Source organism: Mesocricetus auratus, unplaced genomic scaffold (assembly GCF_017639785.1).
Source record: "Mesocricetus auratus isolate SY011 unplaced genomic scaffold, BCM_Maur_2.0 Super-Scaffold_6723, whole genome shotgun sequence".
NCBI lineage: Eukaryota > Metazoa > Chordata > Mammalia > Rodentia > Cricetidae > Mesocricetus > Mesocricetus auratus.
Window position 1 is genome coordinate 13,157,603 of NW_024429183.1, and position 17,034 is coordinate 13,174,636.

At 50.2% G+C, this 17,034-nt stretch overlaps 1 protein-coding gene across 5 annotated transcripts in view; it reads left to right on the forward strand.

Annotated features, from left to right (window-relative positions):
- Positions 1-16,748, forward strand: part of Il34 (interleukin 34) — a 58,086-nt gene extending 41,338 nt beyond the window's left edge. Inside the window, exons 2-8 of one of the 5 annotated variants that reach the window (XM_040737032.1) lie at positions 3,564-3,603; positions 3,929-4,329; positions 9,102-9,229; positions 10,696-10,773; positions 11,022-11,180; positions 15,844-15,979; positions 16,182-16,748. In XM_040737032.1, coding sequence (XP_040592966.1) covers positions 4,302-4,329; positions 9,102-9,229; positions 10,696-10,773; positions 11,022-11,180; positions 15,844-15,979; positions 16,182-16,351 — 699 coding nt within the window. In that variant the 5' untranslated portion in view covers positions 3,564-3,603; positions 3,929-4,301 and the 3' untranslated portion in view covers positions 16,352-16,748. Of the gene's footprint in view, positions 1-3,563; positions 3,604-3,928; positions 4,330-4,455; positions 4,566-9,101; positions 9,230-10,695; positions 10,774-11,018; positions 11,181-15,843; positions 15,980-16,181 lie in introns of those variants that run through there. The other 4 variants (XM_040737029.1, XM_040737031.1, XM_040737020.1 and 1 more) reach the window with 4 other exon arrangements.
- Positions 16,749-17,034: the final 286 nt, after the last annotated feature.

The window sequence follows — 17,034 nt, forward strand, 5'->3', positions numbered from 1 at the left end:
ACTTACGGTTCCAGAAAGTTAAGAGTCCATGAAGGTGGAGTGGAGGTAGCAGGTGGGGTGGCTAGGACCCTAAGCAGGAAGCCTAGAGAGTGAATCTTTTTGGTTTTTCCAGACAGGGTTTCTCTGTATTGCTTTGGAGTCAGTCCTGGAACTCACTCTGTAGACCAGTTTGGCCTCGAACTCACAGAGATCAGCTTGCCTCTACCTCCCAAGTGCTAGGATTAAAGGCCTGCACCACCACCGCCCAGCCAAATGGTGAATAACCTTTTTTTTTTTTTTTTTAGCTTTGTGGACCAGGCTGGCCTTGAGCTCACAGAGATCTGCCTGCCTTGGCCTCCCGAGTGCGAGTGCTGGGATTAAAGGTGTGTGCCACCACCTTCTGAATATTTAAACTCTTAAAGCCAGCCTCCAGTGACCCCCTTCCTCCGATAAAGCACACTTAAGCCTCCGCAAACAACACTACCACCTGGGGCCCTATATCCAAAAATCTGAGACTATGGGGGGGCATCTAACTCAGGCCACCACAGCAGTATCGCGATGTCCCTTGTGCCCATAGCCCAGATCCAAAGCCTGCTATCAGACACCATCCTCCGTGGCAGCTTCCTTGGGGTCTTTCTCCTGCTGCTCCCTTTTCAGTGGGGCTCATACTGGAACCACAGACACGACTCATGTGTGACATGCGATTGGTTGGGCCTCTCTTTCCCACTTGACTTCTCCATTGGGAACACACAAACCAAGATGCATGGTGGGCCTCAATGCTGCAGTCCTTTCTGAATGAAGAAGCTGCAACAGGGCTGGGGACATGGCTCAGCAGGTGAGGGCCCGAGTTTTAATTCCTGGTACCCAAGCAAAAACAAACAAACAAACACAACAGGCTTAGCTATACATGCACCTATAACCCCAGCGCTGTGGAGGAGGTAGACAGGCCATAGCTGGGGTGTCCTGCTGCCAGCCTAGCTCCGGGTCCAGAGAGAGATCCTGTCTCAAAGAAATAAGGTGGAGTGTGATTGAGTAAGATGCCTGACACCCTCCTCTGACCTCTGTCCATGCATTTGGGCATGCACCTGCACACACACATGTGTGTCCAACACACACACACACACACACACACACGCACACACACGCACACACGCATGCACACACGCACAAAGAGGGTGCAACAGAATTTCTTCAATTTGGACAACCTGAAGAACCCTTTGATGTGTGTGCCCATGTGAGGAAATCTGGGCTGTAGGAACTGCTCCCCCAAGTTCTGTGCATGGGAGAATTCAAGGATGAGTAACGGTGGTGATAGGTAGTGCAGGTTCTCTGGCTGGCATGAGGAGTCCCAATGGTCTAAAGGACAGTGGGACATTGCAGCAGGACTCAAGAGAGGTGGAAGCTTCCATCCACGCCAAAGCCTGTCCACTGAGGACTTTAGCACTATCATCATTATATATTCATTATCGTCAAAGACTGGATCAATTCAAATGCTTCTGTATTGGTGTGTAGACACAATGATTTGTCTACACAAGGGACTGTTACTGGGCAAGGAAAAAGAGGAAACTATTAACACACTCATCAACATGACAACACCCCAAATTCACCATGGCAAGTGAAAGAAGTGAAATGCAAAATCTGCACCCCAAGATGGCATTTATGGGGCACCTGGGGAGAAATAAACGTGCTGGAGAGGAAACAGGTGGTCTGCTGTCATGCTGCTGTGGGAAGAGGGGGGGATGGTGTTTTGGGTTAAGAAAGTAAGTTTTTAGCCGGGCGTTGGTGGCGCACGCCTTTAATCCCAGCACTCGGGAGGCAGAGGCAGGCGGATCTCTGTGAATTCGAGACCAGCCTGGACTACCAAGTGAGTTCCAGGACAGCCTCCAAAGCCACAGAGAAACCCTGTCTCGAAAAAAAACCAAAAAAAAAAAAAAAGTAGGTTTTTCGTTTCGTTTTGTTTTTGTTTTTTTCCAGGCAGGGTTTCTCTGTAACTTTGGAGCCTGTCCTGGAACTCAGTCTGTAGACCAGGTTGACCTTGAACTCACAGAGATCCACCTGCCTCTGCCTCCCGAGTGCTGGGATTAAAAGTGTGCCCTGGCCCGCTGAAGGAAGTGTTTTATAAGTGATTATTGTAGTGGTTACATAGCTCTGAATTTGCCAAAAATTTTTAGTTATATACTGCAAAAACTATACATACATGTAGATATATTTATTTATATATTTATATGTTATATGTTAATATTTATATGTATATAATAACATAATTTGCATAATAATGCAAATAACAATTAAGTGATATAGTTGGGGCTGGGGATGTACCTCAGCTGGTAGAGTGCTTGTCTAGAATGCATGAAGGCCTGGGTTTGAACTCATCACTGTATAAATGGAGTGTGGGGATGCTCGCCGGTAAGTCCAGCTCTCAGGGGGTAGAGAGCAGTAGAGAGCAGAAGATCAGCTGTTCAAGGTCACCCTTGGCTGCTAATATGAGACTATGTCCCGGGGGCATAGCTAGTGTAGTGCTTCCAGTGGCCCCATAATAGGAAGGTCACCAGGGTGGGTAAATCTGAGCAATGCGCTTCCTTGTATGTGACCGTGTCTGTTTCAGGGGCTCTGAGGAGGAGGGCTGGCCTGTCTGCTGTGCTGTTTTAGACAAGGTCTTACTATGTAGCCCATGCTTATGTTGCCCAGGCTAGCCCTAGCCAAAAATTCCTTGGGCAGCCCAGACTGGCTTTGGGCTTCCTACCTCCTAGCTGCGTCTCTGCTAGGCTTGGCCTCGGAGCCTCCTGCAAACCCCACAAGCTCTCTTCCACTAAAGCCACCCCCAGCCCAAGGGCTAGCAATTTGGTACATTCTGTAGTAATGTCACAGACATCACGATGGAGAGGGTCTCCTCCAACACCCCTGCTTCCCCCTCCCCCTCCCCCCCTCCACCCCATGCCCTGAGTTGAGGCCACTAAGGAGATACAGGAAGGGAAAATCAGGAAGGGATGGAATAGAGCCCTATGAGAAATCCAGTTTCTGAGCTGTCTTTGCCGACGGCCACCTCTACCTCATCTGCAAAATGGAACCACAGCCCACAATTTGCTGGCCCTGTGAGAGTGAGGGAGTGGGCAGGCTCTATGGGGATGTTGACTTTCAGGGCTAATCACCAGCAGGCCAGGCTTGAATTCCTCTCACATACTTGTTGTTTTGTTTTGTTTTTCTGAGACAGGGTTTTTCTGTGTAGCCCTGACTGTCCTGGAATTCGCTCTGTAGACCAGGCTGGCTTTGAACTCAGAGATCCACCTACCTCTGCCGGGATTAAAGATGTGGGCCACCCCACCCTGTCTTTTGTTTGCTTTTTAGAGTCTTGCTATGTGGCCCGATCGGTCTCTTCATCCTCGTGCTTCAGCCTCTAGAGTACCGTGACTTCCCTGTTGTGTTACCACAGCTGGCTACGGTGTTTATTTATTTATTGGTATATTTATTTATTGCCACATGCAATATTTGGTACCTACAATATTACACATCAAATACTTTACCAGAAAAACTGTTCATTTATCTGCAATTCAAATTAAACTGACCCATCAATTTTTACCTGGCAGGAGACACAGATGGGTGACAGAGAGTGACGGTGAACGCAGGGTAAGACACTCCTCAGTCTCCCCTGAAGCAATGTCACTCAGATCTGACCTGGTGCCTCACCTCCTCCAGGCAGCCTCCTGGTTTGTAAGCACCATTGCTCCTTTAGTCCCAGCTCGGGGCTGCCAGCCCGTAGACTCACTCTTGGGCTCCAGGCAGTTACTGAGGTGCCCTGACCTGGAGTCATTTTTTGTGTGTGAAGACAGGGCTGGGTATCTCGGTACTGGCAGCGGGGACAGCGTGCATGGTGGGTCTTCCTTTCCTGGCTGGTGGCTGAGTGGCAGCGTTGCTCTTACATAATCAGTCTCTCTCCTCCTTCTTTTTCCAGAGCTAGACTTCACACTGAGCAGCTGCAGTCGGAGGAACCAGAGAAAGCGCCACCCAGCCCCAGATTCCAAGAGGCCTGCTGGGGACTCTCTTCTCTTCCTCCTCCTCCTTCTGAGACCCTAAAGCCACTGTCTCACATCAGCTCCTGAGCTGCAATGGGACTAGCAGCCACCGCCCCCTGGATGTCCTCCGCCCTGCCAAGCAGATAGGGCGGTAGCTATCCCAGGAGTACCTGCCCCCCTCAGGCTGGGCCAGCCCTTCCCGACTCGGTGGCCACCTTTGCTGACCCGAGGCCATGTAGGTCCCAGCTCAGGCCTCTGGACACACTGCTGGGGACAGTGCCTCTGCTCTCAGGGGGCACCCAGTGCACCATCATGCCCTGGGGACTTGCCTGGTTATACTGTGAGTACTGGGGGGAAGGGGATTATATCTGGGGATCCTGTCCTGGGAGGCCTTGGTGGGTGGGTGGCTTTGCTGTAGCCATAGCAACCAGGGCAGTTCTTGTTGGTAAGAAGTTGAGATGCTTCCCAGAGGGTTGCAGGCAGCCTTGGGGACTGGGATCCACGGCCACTCTCTGCTCTGCCGGCCTCTGACCTCAGGCTCAGATGTGCAAGCTGAGTGGGCACAGCCGATGCAGGGTGAGGCAGACACTGGGGTGGGTGGCAGCTTCTCACCTCTGTTGTTTCATTGGCTCTGGGGTGCAGGGTGGGGACAGAGGTTGTAGAGACAGGATTTCCATCCTCCTGGGTGTGGCTAGTGGGGGGTAGGGAAGGCATAACACATGGGACAGGGGAGGTCTGGAAAAGGAAGCCAACCAGCCCCCTCTACCCCTCCCTCCATTTCAGGTCAAAAATTTTTTTAAAAAAGCAGAAAGAAAATAATGTTCCTGGTAAAAAGAAAAATAAGTTGAGATGAGGACAGAAATCAGGAACGGACCTGAAGGGATGCCTATGCCTGCTGGGTGGGAAGCCAGGCTGAGACCCTACAGACCAAATGGCAGCCAAGGGCTAGTGCAGAGTCGTTGTCATGACAAGGACCTTACGCATGCCCCATCCTCACTGCGACTTGAAGTACCACATAAAGGAGGGCAGGGGCTGGAATCCACAAGTCTTCAGAAAGGAGCTGGGCACGTTCTGTCCCCAGATACTACAAAGGGTGGGGACATTCAGGATGGGTGAAGGACCCCGTCAGACCCAGTGTTCTGGAAGCTCTCACATCTTAAAGGAACAGGGGTAGCAGCATGGGTGAGGGTCTTCTGGAGGACTCAAAGGCAGGCTAGGTCATCGGCGGGCTCCCCAGCCCTTGAACGTCAGGCAGAGAGATTAGAGAACTGAGGCTCAGTTCTTGAGTTAAAGTGATTGCACTTAAAGATTCGGTTTTATTGTTTTTAATTAATGGGTATGCACACATGAGTGCTAATGCCCTTGGAGGCCAGAGGTATTAGATCTCCCTGGAGCTGGCATTATAGCTGCCTGACATGGTGCTGGGAACTGAACTTGGGTCTTATAGAAGAGCAGGAAGTGCTCTGAGCCACTGAGCTACCTCTCCAGCCCCAAGTGATGACCTTTATTTATTTATTGTGTTCTTGTGTGTGTGTGTACCATGGCATGTGTCTGGAAGGCAGAAGAAGGAGAGTCTGTTCTCTCCTCCCACCATGTGGGTGCTGGGGATTGAACTCAGGACTTTGGGTTTGATGACAATGCCTTTATTGTCTGAGTCATCTCACTAGCCCCGCCTGAGAAGTGAGGCAAGTGTGTCTCATCTAGGGGAAGGCACAGCGCTGGCAGGAGGGGGCTTCAGATTGTATCTCGGAACTTGGCAGAGTGCTGAGGATCCTGGGGGCTGTTAGGTTTCCCTGACATATCATGAATTTGTGACTCAGCTCTGGCAATGTGTTTTCTCCTGGTTCTGGGAATTGGAAGTCTGAAACTGGGGTCCCTGATCACCATAGCTTCCGAAGGCTCTATAGGAGGGTCTTCCTGCCTCTTACAGTCTTGTGGCTCCCTGTGTTCCTTGGTGTGTGGCAGCGTTGCCAATTCGCACACCACCTCCATCTGCAAGGCCTTTCCCTCTGCACGGTCTTCCTCCTGGAACACCAGTCACTGGGTCTAGGCTCTCCCTATGCTCAGGATGGCCTCACATCAAGGGCCTTTGTTTTAATTACACCTGCAGAGAGCCTATTTGCAAATAGTCACTCCGAGATTCCAGGTGAATACGAACTTGGGAGGGGGATGCTATTCACCCCATTATACAGGCTCACATTGGCCAGTGGGGATGGAGGTGACGAGCCTCATTTATCCCTGCAGAATACTTCGGATGCCCTCTTCTCCCACCAATGTCTGGGCCAGGGAGAGCCTCACACTGATTGTTCCTTAGTCTTGCCTCTGCCTCCTGGTTCTTACCTCTGGAAGGAGGAGGTGACAGGGAAGCCTCCTAGCCAGGGTCAGTAGGACACGGGCTATGTGGCTCCTGGGACACAAAGCACGAGAGTGACAGTTAGTCTTGAGCTTTCGGCTGTGCAGTCTCTGCCTGGTCCCCAGTTTCTCCTGGTGGAGGCAGCCGAACACACATTTACAATTAGAAACAGTGGCCTGGCTGCAAGAGTGTCTCACGTAGGGGAAGGTAGGTCACCTATGGACAGGCTTTTCAGGGACAGCTATGTGGCAGCTATGCCAGGCTTGGCTGCTGTAGCTGTTCTAAGACCATGTCTTGGTTTGCCTTCTTCTTTTTTATTTATTTGGTTTTTCGAGACAGGGTTTCCCTGTGGCTTTGGAGGCTGTCCTGGAACTCACTCGGTAGACCAGGCTGGTCTCGAACTCACAGTGATCCGCCTGCCTCTGCCTCCCGAGTGCTGGGATTAAAGGCGTGTGCCACCAACGCCCGGCTTATTTTTTATCTTTCATGACATTTCTAGTTTTTATGTTTCTCTGTGTAACAGCCTTGGCTGTCCTGGAGCTTATTCTGTAGACCAGGCTGGCCTCGAACTCAGAGAGATCCACCTGCCTCTGCCTCCCTAGCGCTGGGATTAAAAGATGTGCGTCACCACCATCAGCTTTAGTTTTCCTTCCATTGCTGTGATGAAACCCCATGACTATAAAGTGACTTTGTGAGGAGAGGTTTTATTTCATCTTACAGCTGAAGTCACTGTGAAGGAAGTCAGGGCAGGAACTGAAGTCAGGGCCATGGAGGAGAGCTGCTCACTGGCTTGCTTTCCATGGCTTACTCAGCCTGCTTTTGTTGTTTGTTTTGGTTTTTTTGAGACAGGATTTCACTAGCTCTGTAGATCAGGCTGGCCTCGAACTCAGAGAGATCCATCTGCTTCTGCTGGGATTAAAGGCGTGCGCCACCACCGCTTGGCTCAGCATACTTTCTTCTTCTTCTTCTTCTTCTTCTTCTTCTTCTTCTTCTTCTTCTTCTTCTTCTTCTTCTTCTTCTTCTTCTTCTTCTTCTTCTTCTTCTTCCTCTTCCTCTTCCTCTTCTTCTTCTTCTTCTTCTTCTTCTACTTTTTCTTCTTCTTCTTCTTCTTCTTCTACTTTTTCTTCTTCTTCTACTTCTTCTTCTTCTTCTTCTTCTTCTTCTTCTTCTTCTTCTTCTTCTTCTTCTTCTTCTTCTTCTTCTTCTTCTTCTTCTTCTTTCTGGTTTTTCGAGACAGGGTTTCTCTGTATTGTTTTGGAGCCTGTCCTGGAACTAGCTCTGTAAAGGGTAATTATTGGTTTTGACGACAAGATAGTAAACTGGGCATGGTGGCGCACACCTTTAATCCCAGCACTCGGGAGGCAGAGGCAGGAGGATCTCTGTGAGTTTGAGACCAGTCTGGTCTACAGAGTGAGTTTCAGGACAGGTAGGGCTATATAAGAAACCCTGTCTGAAAAACAAAAATGAAATCCCAGCACCCAGGAAGGAGGAGGTGGTGGATCTCTGTGACTTCAGGCCAGTTTGGGCTGCATAGTGAGACTATGTTTAAAAAAAAGATACACACTGGAGAACATTAAAACACGTTCTAGAACAATGATGAGTGTAATAATCTCCCACAGAAATTTGGCATATTTATTTGCATCCTCATTTTCCATAGCACAGGAAATCCCTTAATAAGTCTAAAGTTGTCTTATGCATCAAAGATGTTGTTGACTCATAGTCCCGTAAGAGGGTCGTTAAGCATATCCTAAGTACTCCCCATAGCATATACAGCGCCACGAGCAGTCTCCTCCATAAGTAAACAATGGCAAAAAGGATCATGATGCTGCGTAGGTCTTTGTCCATAAATCTGTTTGCTTTCTAGTTTATGAGTTTAGTGGGTCACAGTCAGTGGGTCAAAGATAGAAGAGTTTAGATCCATTTTATTATTAAATGTGTCAAATGTATTTCCAGGCTGAGAGCTCTTTTGGCAGCATCAGGATTATTAAAATGAAATTATCTTATAAAAACCTTTCCATTTCCTTGTCAAGGGGTAAGCCCTGCTTTGTGTGTATCTGTTTCTCTGGCTGCAGATTGCATCCAATTGTTTTCATTTGAAACTATTTATCCTAATAGTGAAGTTGGCCCTTTGGGTATCACTTTTTTTCATGTTTCTCTCATCCACTTGACCCCTATTCGTATTTATTGTAAGTTCTCTCAATAATATTTTACTGTTCAAGTGTACACGCAGATCCCAAGGGTTGGTTTTTGAGGCTACCCTGACACCTAGTGGTAATTACAGGTACTGTTTCAAAAGACTGCCCATTATTTGTTGTTGGGACAGCTGATGTGTGATGTCTGTTGAGCGTCCCAGAGCCATCAGATTGGAAGGAGCCATAGACCTGCTGGTATGTCTAACGGAGAAGAATGCCAAGGTCACACATGTCATAGAAGGAAGTCTCTGGCTCACCAAAAGCCACTTTAAGATCTGGAACTAGAATTCGTATCCAAAAACTCTAAAGGGAAATCTGCCGCTCCTGACAAGGAAGGGGCTGAGGGTGCTGGGTCGGGCACATCGTACTAGCCCCACAAAGAAGGAGCTAGGGGAGGCCGGAGACCGGATGTGGGTGTCTCCCTGAGACTCTGCTGATCGGGGAAGGGTGGCCTGCCTTTCTCATGGGTCCTTGTCGCCCTTGAAAACGGGTGCAGCTCTGCACACCAGGGAGTGCAAATACACTGAGTGCCGGGTGCTCATAGCTCTTGTTGGGTGTGGCCCGCAGGTCTTGGGATCCTACTTGGCCTGGCTCTGGGGAGCGAGCATTTGGAGATGTGGACTCTGACCCAAGAGTGTGACCTTACAGGCTACCTTCGGGTCAAGCTGCAGTACAGGAACCGGCTTCAGTACATGGTAACCAGAAGAGCACCAAATGGATCCCTATTTCCAAGTCCAGGGCTCACCTGGAGCATTGCTTACCCCCACCCAAGATATGTCGGGCCCAAGGTTATAGTAGCACCCCCCCCCTTCCACCACGTAACCAATGTGTGTAGTGTGTACCTCCCACCTGCTCCCTCCCTCACCTTTCCAGCTGCTTTCTTTCTTAAAGATTTATTTATTTATTGTGTATGCAGTGTTCTGTCTGCATGTCTGCCTGCACGACAGAAGAGGGCACCGGATCTCATTACAGATGGTTGTGAGCCACCACATGATAGCTGGGAATTGAACTCAGGACCTCTGGAAGAGCAGGCAGTGCTGTTAACCTCTGAGCCATCTCTCCAGCCCCTACACCTACTTTCATCTTTTTTTTTTTTTTTTTTTTTTTTGTTTTTCGAGACAGGGTTTCTCTGTATTGTTTTGGAGGCTGTCCTGGAACTCACTCTGTAGACCAGGCTGGCCTGGAACTCACAGAGATCCGCCTGCCTCTGCCTCCCAAGTGCTGGAATTAAAGGCATTCACCCCAGTGCCTGGCTCTCTTTCTTTTTTAAAGACTTAATCTATCCTAGGTCAGCCTTGAATTTACTTTGTGCAGAGGATGGCCTTGAACTTCTAACCCCCTGCTTCTACTTTCTGAGGGCCAGGATCACAGATGGGTGCCACACAGTTATGCAAACCCAGGGCCTGGTCTATGCTAGACAAGCACTCTACCATTCATTCCCTAGCCATTGTTTTGCCTTTTTGACACAGGGTCTCATTATGTTGGAGAGGCTGGCTTTGAACTTGAGATCTTCCTGCTTCAGTTTCCCAAGTGCTGGGTTTCCAAGCACATGCCCAGCTCTTTAGGACTACCTTTGAGACCATCTCTGTTGAGATGGCATTCATATACAACCCACTGACTGACAGTGTACAACACCGGCTGGTGAGATGGCTCCATGAGTAAAAGCACCTGCTACGCAAGTCTGGTGACCAGGGTTCGATTCCCAGAACCCAAATAAAGGCAGGAGGAGAGAACTACTCCTGAGACGTATCCTTTGACCTCCATATCAGTGCTAAGGCATGTACATGCCTGCACACACAGACACAGACACCACACACACACACACACACACACACACACACACACTATTAATAATAACAATAAATAATAAGGTATCAGACTCGCTGGTGTTTAGTGTGTTCACAGAGCTATGCAAAGGTTGCCTTGCCCCTCACCTCCAAAGTAACATGTCTTCCTGGAAGTCCTCAGTCCATACCCTGGGCCAGAAACTTCAGCCCTTACAGAACTGTGTATCTGATTTCACCCTCCCTTTGTCTCAGAGGAAAGAGGGCTGTTTCCTCCACAGAGGATCTGTCTGCCCTCACAGTTAGGCTGGGTCCTTCTCTTGGGGGTTCTATGTAAGTCATTTCTGCTTCTGATCTCACGTTTTGTTTCTCCCCAGAAACATTACTTCCCCATCAACTACAGGGTCGCTGTGCCTTATGAGGGGGTACTCAGAGTCGCCAACATCACGAGGCTGGTGAGGACCCCTCCTGGGATGGGGAGTTCTCTGCCTTCCATGATGTCCTCAGAAGCATGTGGGTCCTTGGCAGGTTGTCCTAGTGACCAGGGGCTTTTCCTAGCCACTCAAGCAAGCCTGTGGCTGACCTTGGCCCAAGGTTGTCTGGTTGACTGTGGCTGCTCCCAGGCAGTGGCAAGTCCGTGGGGTGTGGTCGCAGCCCGGAGGTGGAGCTTGTATTTCAGTGATCTCTCCTGTCCCTGCAGCAGAAGGCCCGTGTGAGCCAGCGGGAGCTGCGGTACCTGTGGGTCTTGGTGAGTCTCAACGCCACCGAGTCTGTGTTGGATGTGCTGCTGGAGGGCCACCCATCCTGGCAGTACCTGCAGGAGGTCCAGACATTGCTGGGGAATGTCCAGCGGAGCCTCGTGGTGAGCTAGCTGTGTGCGCGGCTGTGCGGGTCTGACAGATCAGGCAAAGGGCTGTGAAGGGGAAGTCCCGCCATGCTCCGAGGGCGTGGGAGACACGGGATGGCGTGCAGGCAACGCAACCGAGGAAGGAGGAGGTGTCAGGACGCGCCACGAGCCAAGGCGCTGGGATGAGGGACAGGAGGAACTTGGGACCTTGTTTTGGGCTTACATGAGATCTTTTTTTTTTTTTTTTTTTCCTGAGACAGGGTTTCTCTGTGGCTTTGGAGGCTGTCCTGGAACTAGCTCTTGTAGACCAGGCTGGTCTTGAACTCACAGAGATCCTCCTGCCTCTGCCTCCCAAGTGTTGGGATTAAAGGCGTGTGCTACCAATGCCTGGCCTCTTTTTTTTTTAAACTTCAACTATTTTGATTTTATTATGGTCGTTTTTATTTTATAACCCACTGAGTCCAATTAATGCTGCCCACTGAACTGTTCACTAATAATGCTGGCTTGACTTTGTACAGACCTTGTGCAGGCAAGCAGAGCTACAGTGAGTTCTTGGGTACACGGGGCACATCGTAGTCGTAGGACAGCATTTATTTATTTGTTTGTTTAGAGACAGAGTCTCACTGTGAAGCCCTGCCTGGCCTGAAATTTGCTATGTAGATCAGGCTGTGTCTCCCCTGAGTCTTGGACGAGCCAGGGAATCCCCTGACTTCACTTCTGCATCTGAAAAGTGACGCTCCCCTAGAGAGGGGGGAAGGAAGAGTGACAGGAATTTTCAGTTTTGAAACTATTCTGCGTAATAATCATGGATCGATCCGTGGCATGTTTTTTTTTTTTTCCAAGACAGGGTTTCTCTGTATTGTTTTGGGGCCTGTCCTGGAACTCGCTCCGTAGACCAGGTTTGGTCTCGAACTCACAGAGATCCCTTGCCTGTGCCTCCCGAGTGCTGGGATTAAAGGCGTGCGCCACCACCGCCCGGCCATGGCATGTTTTAATAAAACAAACCATGTGACACTGAGGGTAAACGCTAATGGCTACGACTTAGTTTAGAAGGAAACGGAAGGGAAAAGCCATGGCCGTGGCATGAGTGCAACCCAGTACTCTGGAGACTGAAGAAAGATGTGAAGTTTGAGGCTGATCTGGGCTGCGTAGTGGGATCCCGTCTTGAAAACAAATTCCCAAACCATCTGAGAGTCAACCAAAAGGGCTCCTGAGTTGCAAAGTGACAGGCAGAGTCACGTGTCCTCGGGCCTTTGGTGTGGCCCTGCTGGGCCAGCTGCCTGTCCTCCCTAGCCCAGAGCCAGACCATCCGACACCAGCTGTGAGCTCAGGGACAGGGACTGTTTTCATAGCTGTTAGAGCCATCCTGATGGCTCCCCCAGTCCCTGCCCAGAAGGTCACAGGAATCTGCCCTTTTGTGCTTGTGGGCAATATGGGTGTCCTTGGCAAACTGATCTGGCTTGTGGAAAGGGCTTTGCCCACCATTGTTTCACCCATAGAACAGACTCCAGAAGGCTCATGGGAGCAAGGCTGGGGGGAGAGTTTGAGGACCTCAGTCCTCTAGACCTGGCCCTGGGCTCTCTGTACGAAAGTGCTGAACACAGAGACGGTTTTATTACCCGGGTGTAGTGGGGTCTGGCCCTTTTCCTTTGCCCTCCCTGCTGCTGGGAGTTGGGTCAGAATACTGGTACCCCCTCTACCACTGAGCTACGCCCAGTCCTGCAGCCAGCCTTAGCCTTCCTGTCTTCTGACACTGTTAACAGTCTGTGTCCTGGCTTTGAAGCTGTGTGGCACTTCCCTTCTCTGCTGACAGCAGTGTGTGATGTAGGAGGTCAGGTCCCGAGACCTGAACACTGGCTGTTTCCAACCGCGTAATCTGAACAAGTTGTTTCACTACAGGGCTTGTAGGATTATCACTTATAAAGGAAAGGGTTGACACCTAAATCTTATCCAGCCATAAAATGTGGATTTGATGACCCTGTCCTATCTCCTCATCCTCTGGGAGATGTCGGGACTCTGGGTTCTGCATTATTCTGGCCTCTACTCAGCTTTCATTGCTTCCATTAGAAACTGGGCCTGGGAAGATGATTCACTGGTTAAGAGCACTTGCTGTTCTTGGAGAGAGGATCCCAGCTTTCAAGTCAGTTGGCTCACAACTCAAGCTCCAGACAATCCAGCACCCTCTACTGGCCCCCATAGGCACTCACATATAGGTGGAGCACACACACACACACACACACACACACACACACACACTTATACACATAAATAAGAGAAAAAATTATTTAAGAAAAGGCAACTAAAACAAAGTCTTTGATAAAGACCTGGAGGCTATGTTAAGAGGGAGCACACTTTACAATGTAAAGCCTGCTGTTTTGACTATTTTTAGTTGGTGGTTCGGTGGCATGATTTACACTTACAGGGCTATACATCTATCACCATACCCATTTCAGACTCTTTTCCATTACCTCACAAAGAAATTGTATACAGGAAGCCGCCATTTCTTACCTCTTCCCACCCCCAGTAACCCATAATCTGTCTTTTTTTCCTATTATGTACTTGCTTTTCTTGGAATAGCTTCTAAGATGGGTCATACACCATCTGTCTATTTGTGTCTAGTTGCTTGTTCTTAGGTAAAGTTTTCTAATTTTATGTGTTGAATCTGACAAAGTTGAACAGACTCTAATCCCACACTTTGCAGGCTGGGTGTGGCAGGAGGTTTGTAAGATTGGAGCCAGCCTCGGCTATGTATCCAGATCTTGTCTCAAAAACAAAACAGGGACCAGGAGTAAAGGAGCATGTTTAATCCCAGCACTTCAGGAAAGGTGTAACAAGGGCTGGAGAGATGGCTCAGTGGTTAAGAGCACTGACTGCTCTTCCAGAGGTCCTGAGTTCAATCCCCAGCATCTACATGGTGGCTCACAACTGTCTATAATACAATCTGGTGCCCTTTTCTGACCTGCAGCAGAACACTGTATATATAATAAATAACTTTTAAAAAAAGAAAGGAACAAAAAAAGAAAATAGCAGTGTCTTAACAGTGGAATCGCAAAACGAAACAAAAACAAAACAAAAAAACAAAACAAAGCCAGGCATTGGTGGTGCACGCATTTAATCCCAGCACTCGGGAGGCAGAGGCAGGCGGATCTCTGTGAGTTCGAGGCCAGCCTGGTCTACAGAGCGAGTTCCAGGACAGCCTCCAAAACAATACAGAGAAACCCTGTCTCGAAAAAAAAAAAACCCAAAAAACATTGGAATCGCTGGGCCACATGATGATGCTATGACCACTGGGTCACATGATGATACTGATACTGTATTAAGCTGATTGAGGAATGCCAGTTAGCTTTTGCCGGTCTTTCTTTTTGTTTTGTTTGTAGAGTCAAGGTCTCATTCTTGTCCAGGCATAATTATGCTCCTTCTGCATCCCTCAGCCTCCCGAGGGAGAGGTTACAGGTGTATGCCACCACACCCAGCTTTAGACTGTTCTTCTGCTTTTGGAATATCTCCTGCCTGCTGTTTCTGACTTTGAGTGTCTCTGATGGCCACTCAGTGGCCCTTGGTGGTGGTGGTTGTCATTAGGCAAGGATATGTATGTATGTATGTATGTATGTATGTATGTATGTATGTATGCATGCTTGCTTTGGGTATCTTCGTTGTTTCCAGACAGGAACTGGACTGTGGGCTGGGTTGACCATAACTTTTTTAGGCTGCTGTCAGGAATTACCTCAAACTGGGTGACTTACACCAAACTCCTGGAAACCAGAAGTCCAGAATTAAGATCTTGGCAGGGACAGTTTCCCCTGAAAGGTCTTCGCTCTCCCAGCCTTAGGCGGTGTGTCCTGTTCTTGGCAAGAGGCAGTATCACTCTGACCCGTTCATTCTTCTTGTGGCTCCTGCCTCTTCATGACCTTTATCACGTGGCTCTGGGCGGTTCCCCTCTGTCTTTCTGACCGTTCTCTATAGAGACCCCAGGGCTGGGAATATAAAGAGCTGGTCTAGTGTAGGTAAGACCCTAGGTTCTATTCCCAACACCAATTAGCCACTGGATTTAGCATCCGCCCTAAAAACACGATGATGTAAACTTGAGAACCTTGATTACTTCTACAGTTTCCAAAAAGGGTCACGCCCACAGGTATGGAATGGTAGGACTGAGGGTATTTTGGAGGGCCTGGGGCACAGAGCGCAGCTCAGGGCTTTGCGTGAGCTACAGTCGTCTTTAATTCAGGCCCTACCCTTTCCATGATGCCTCTACAGTGGCTCTGGGCTTCCAGGGCCAACAGCTCCCTCCACACTGTCCTTTCTGCTAAGCTTTGTGACGAGAAATTACCTGAGCTTGGAGCTGCATGTTCAGCTTCTCCTGCGTGACTCTCGCCTCAGGGGTCCTCAGCAGAGGGCTTTGCTTCCTGACGGACAGTTTTCCGGGTCGGAGGCTGGTGACCGGGCCTGCTGGAGCGACAAGGAGGTCCCAGCTTCCTCCCTGTGCTGACCTGTGCTCTGTGATTATTTTCTGATGACAAAGCAGAACCCTCTGTGAGGGGTGACAGCAGGGACCCTCCTGGCCTTCTGATCCCTAGAAGCTGTATTTTGTTGGGACGTCTCCAGGCTAGACAGCTGCCATGGTTCTCATGTGGTGGGGTCCCTCTCTCTTTGCTTGTCCTGATGGTTTCTTCTATCTCAGGATGTGGAGATCGGCCCTCAGGTGGAAGCTGTGTTATCTCTTCTGAGTACCCCAGGCCTAAGCCTGAAGCTGGTGCGGCCCAAAGCCTTGCTGGATAACTGCTTCCGGGTCATGGAGCTGCTGTACTGCTCTTGCTGTAAGGAAACCCTGTGGGTGGGGCTGGCAACAGCAGGCCAAGGGATCTGGGCCCAGGTTTGTGCACAGAGTCCACACCGTCTTGGGGATGCCCTCTTTTCTTGGCTGTTTCTGGAAGCTGGGATGGGCCTAGAGTGTGGAGACAAGAATGTGTGGCATGGCGGGTCTGTCCTGCAGGGCTTGTTTTTCTTTGTGTCTCGTAGGTAAACAAAGTCCCATCCTCAAGTGGCAGGACTGTGAGCTGCCGAGTCTCCACGCCCACAGTCCGGGCTCCTTGATGCAGTGTGCGGCTGCCAACGTTTACCCTTTGCCGGGGCAGCCCTCCACCTCCCTGCCCCGTGCCCCGGGCTCAAGCCGCGGTCCATTGCCCTGAGCAGTCGGGGGTGGCCCCGGGTTGGGCCAGGAACTGGCCTGGGTCTGAGACTTCGTGGGATGGCGGGTAGGCAGACCTGCAGGGAAAGCCCCCTGGGAATGGCACTGTGCCTGATACCACCTGGAGCCTCAAGGGAGAGGCGTGGAGTTTAAGGCTGGCTGCTGCCCCCACAGCCACCCCTACCTGTGACTGGCTCTGAAGTGTGCACACGCTGTAGCCCCACGGGTGTGTGGCTGGAGATGGGGTGCCGCAGGGAGTTCTGGGACTCCCTGGGGCTTTGCAGTTGTGCTGAACGTCGGGTGCTGGGCTGAGGGCCGACCAAATGCCGTATCTTGCCACAGCAGTGCTCTTCTGGTTCCTTTTCTATTAAACGACCACTTGTTTGGTTTGGCTCGAATCTGTGAGGGTGAAGCTGGAGGGGCTGAGTTCTGGCGATGGAGGGTCGGCTTGGTTCTGCCTGGGGCCCGCACTGAGTGTGTGCAGTTGCAATGGGCCCATCCTTCCCCAGGGCCACTGAGCACTTACTCGGTTCTTCCAGCTGTGTTCTGACGCGTCAGCAGGCCTGAATAAAGTATGCTGGGGCGCCAAGGGGCCTCCTGGACCATGGTTGTTCCCTCCCTCCAGCGTCCCCACAGTCCCGTGGGAGCACTTCAGGGTTCGACTCAGGCCTCTGACCAAGCACC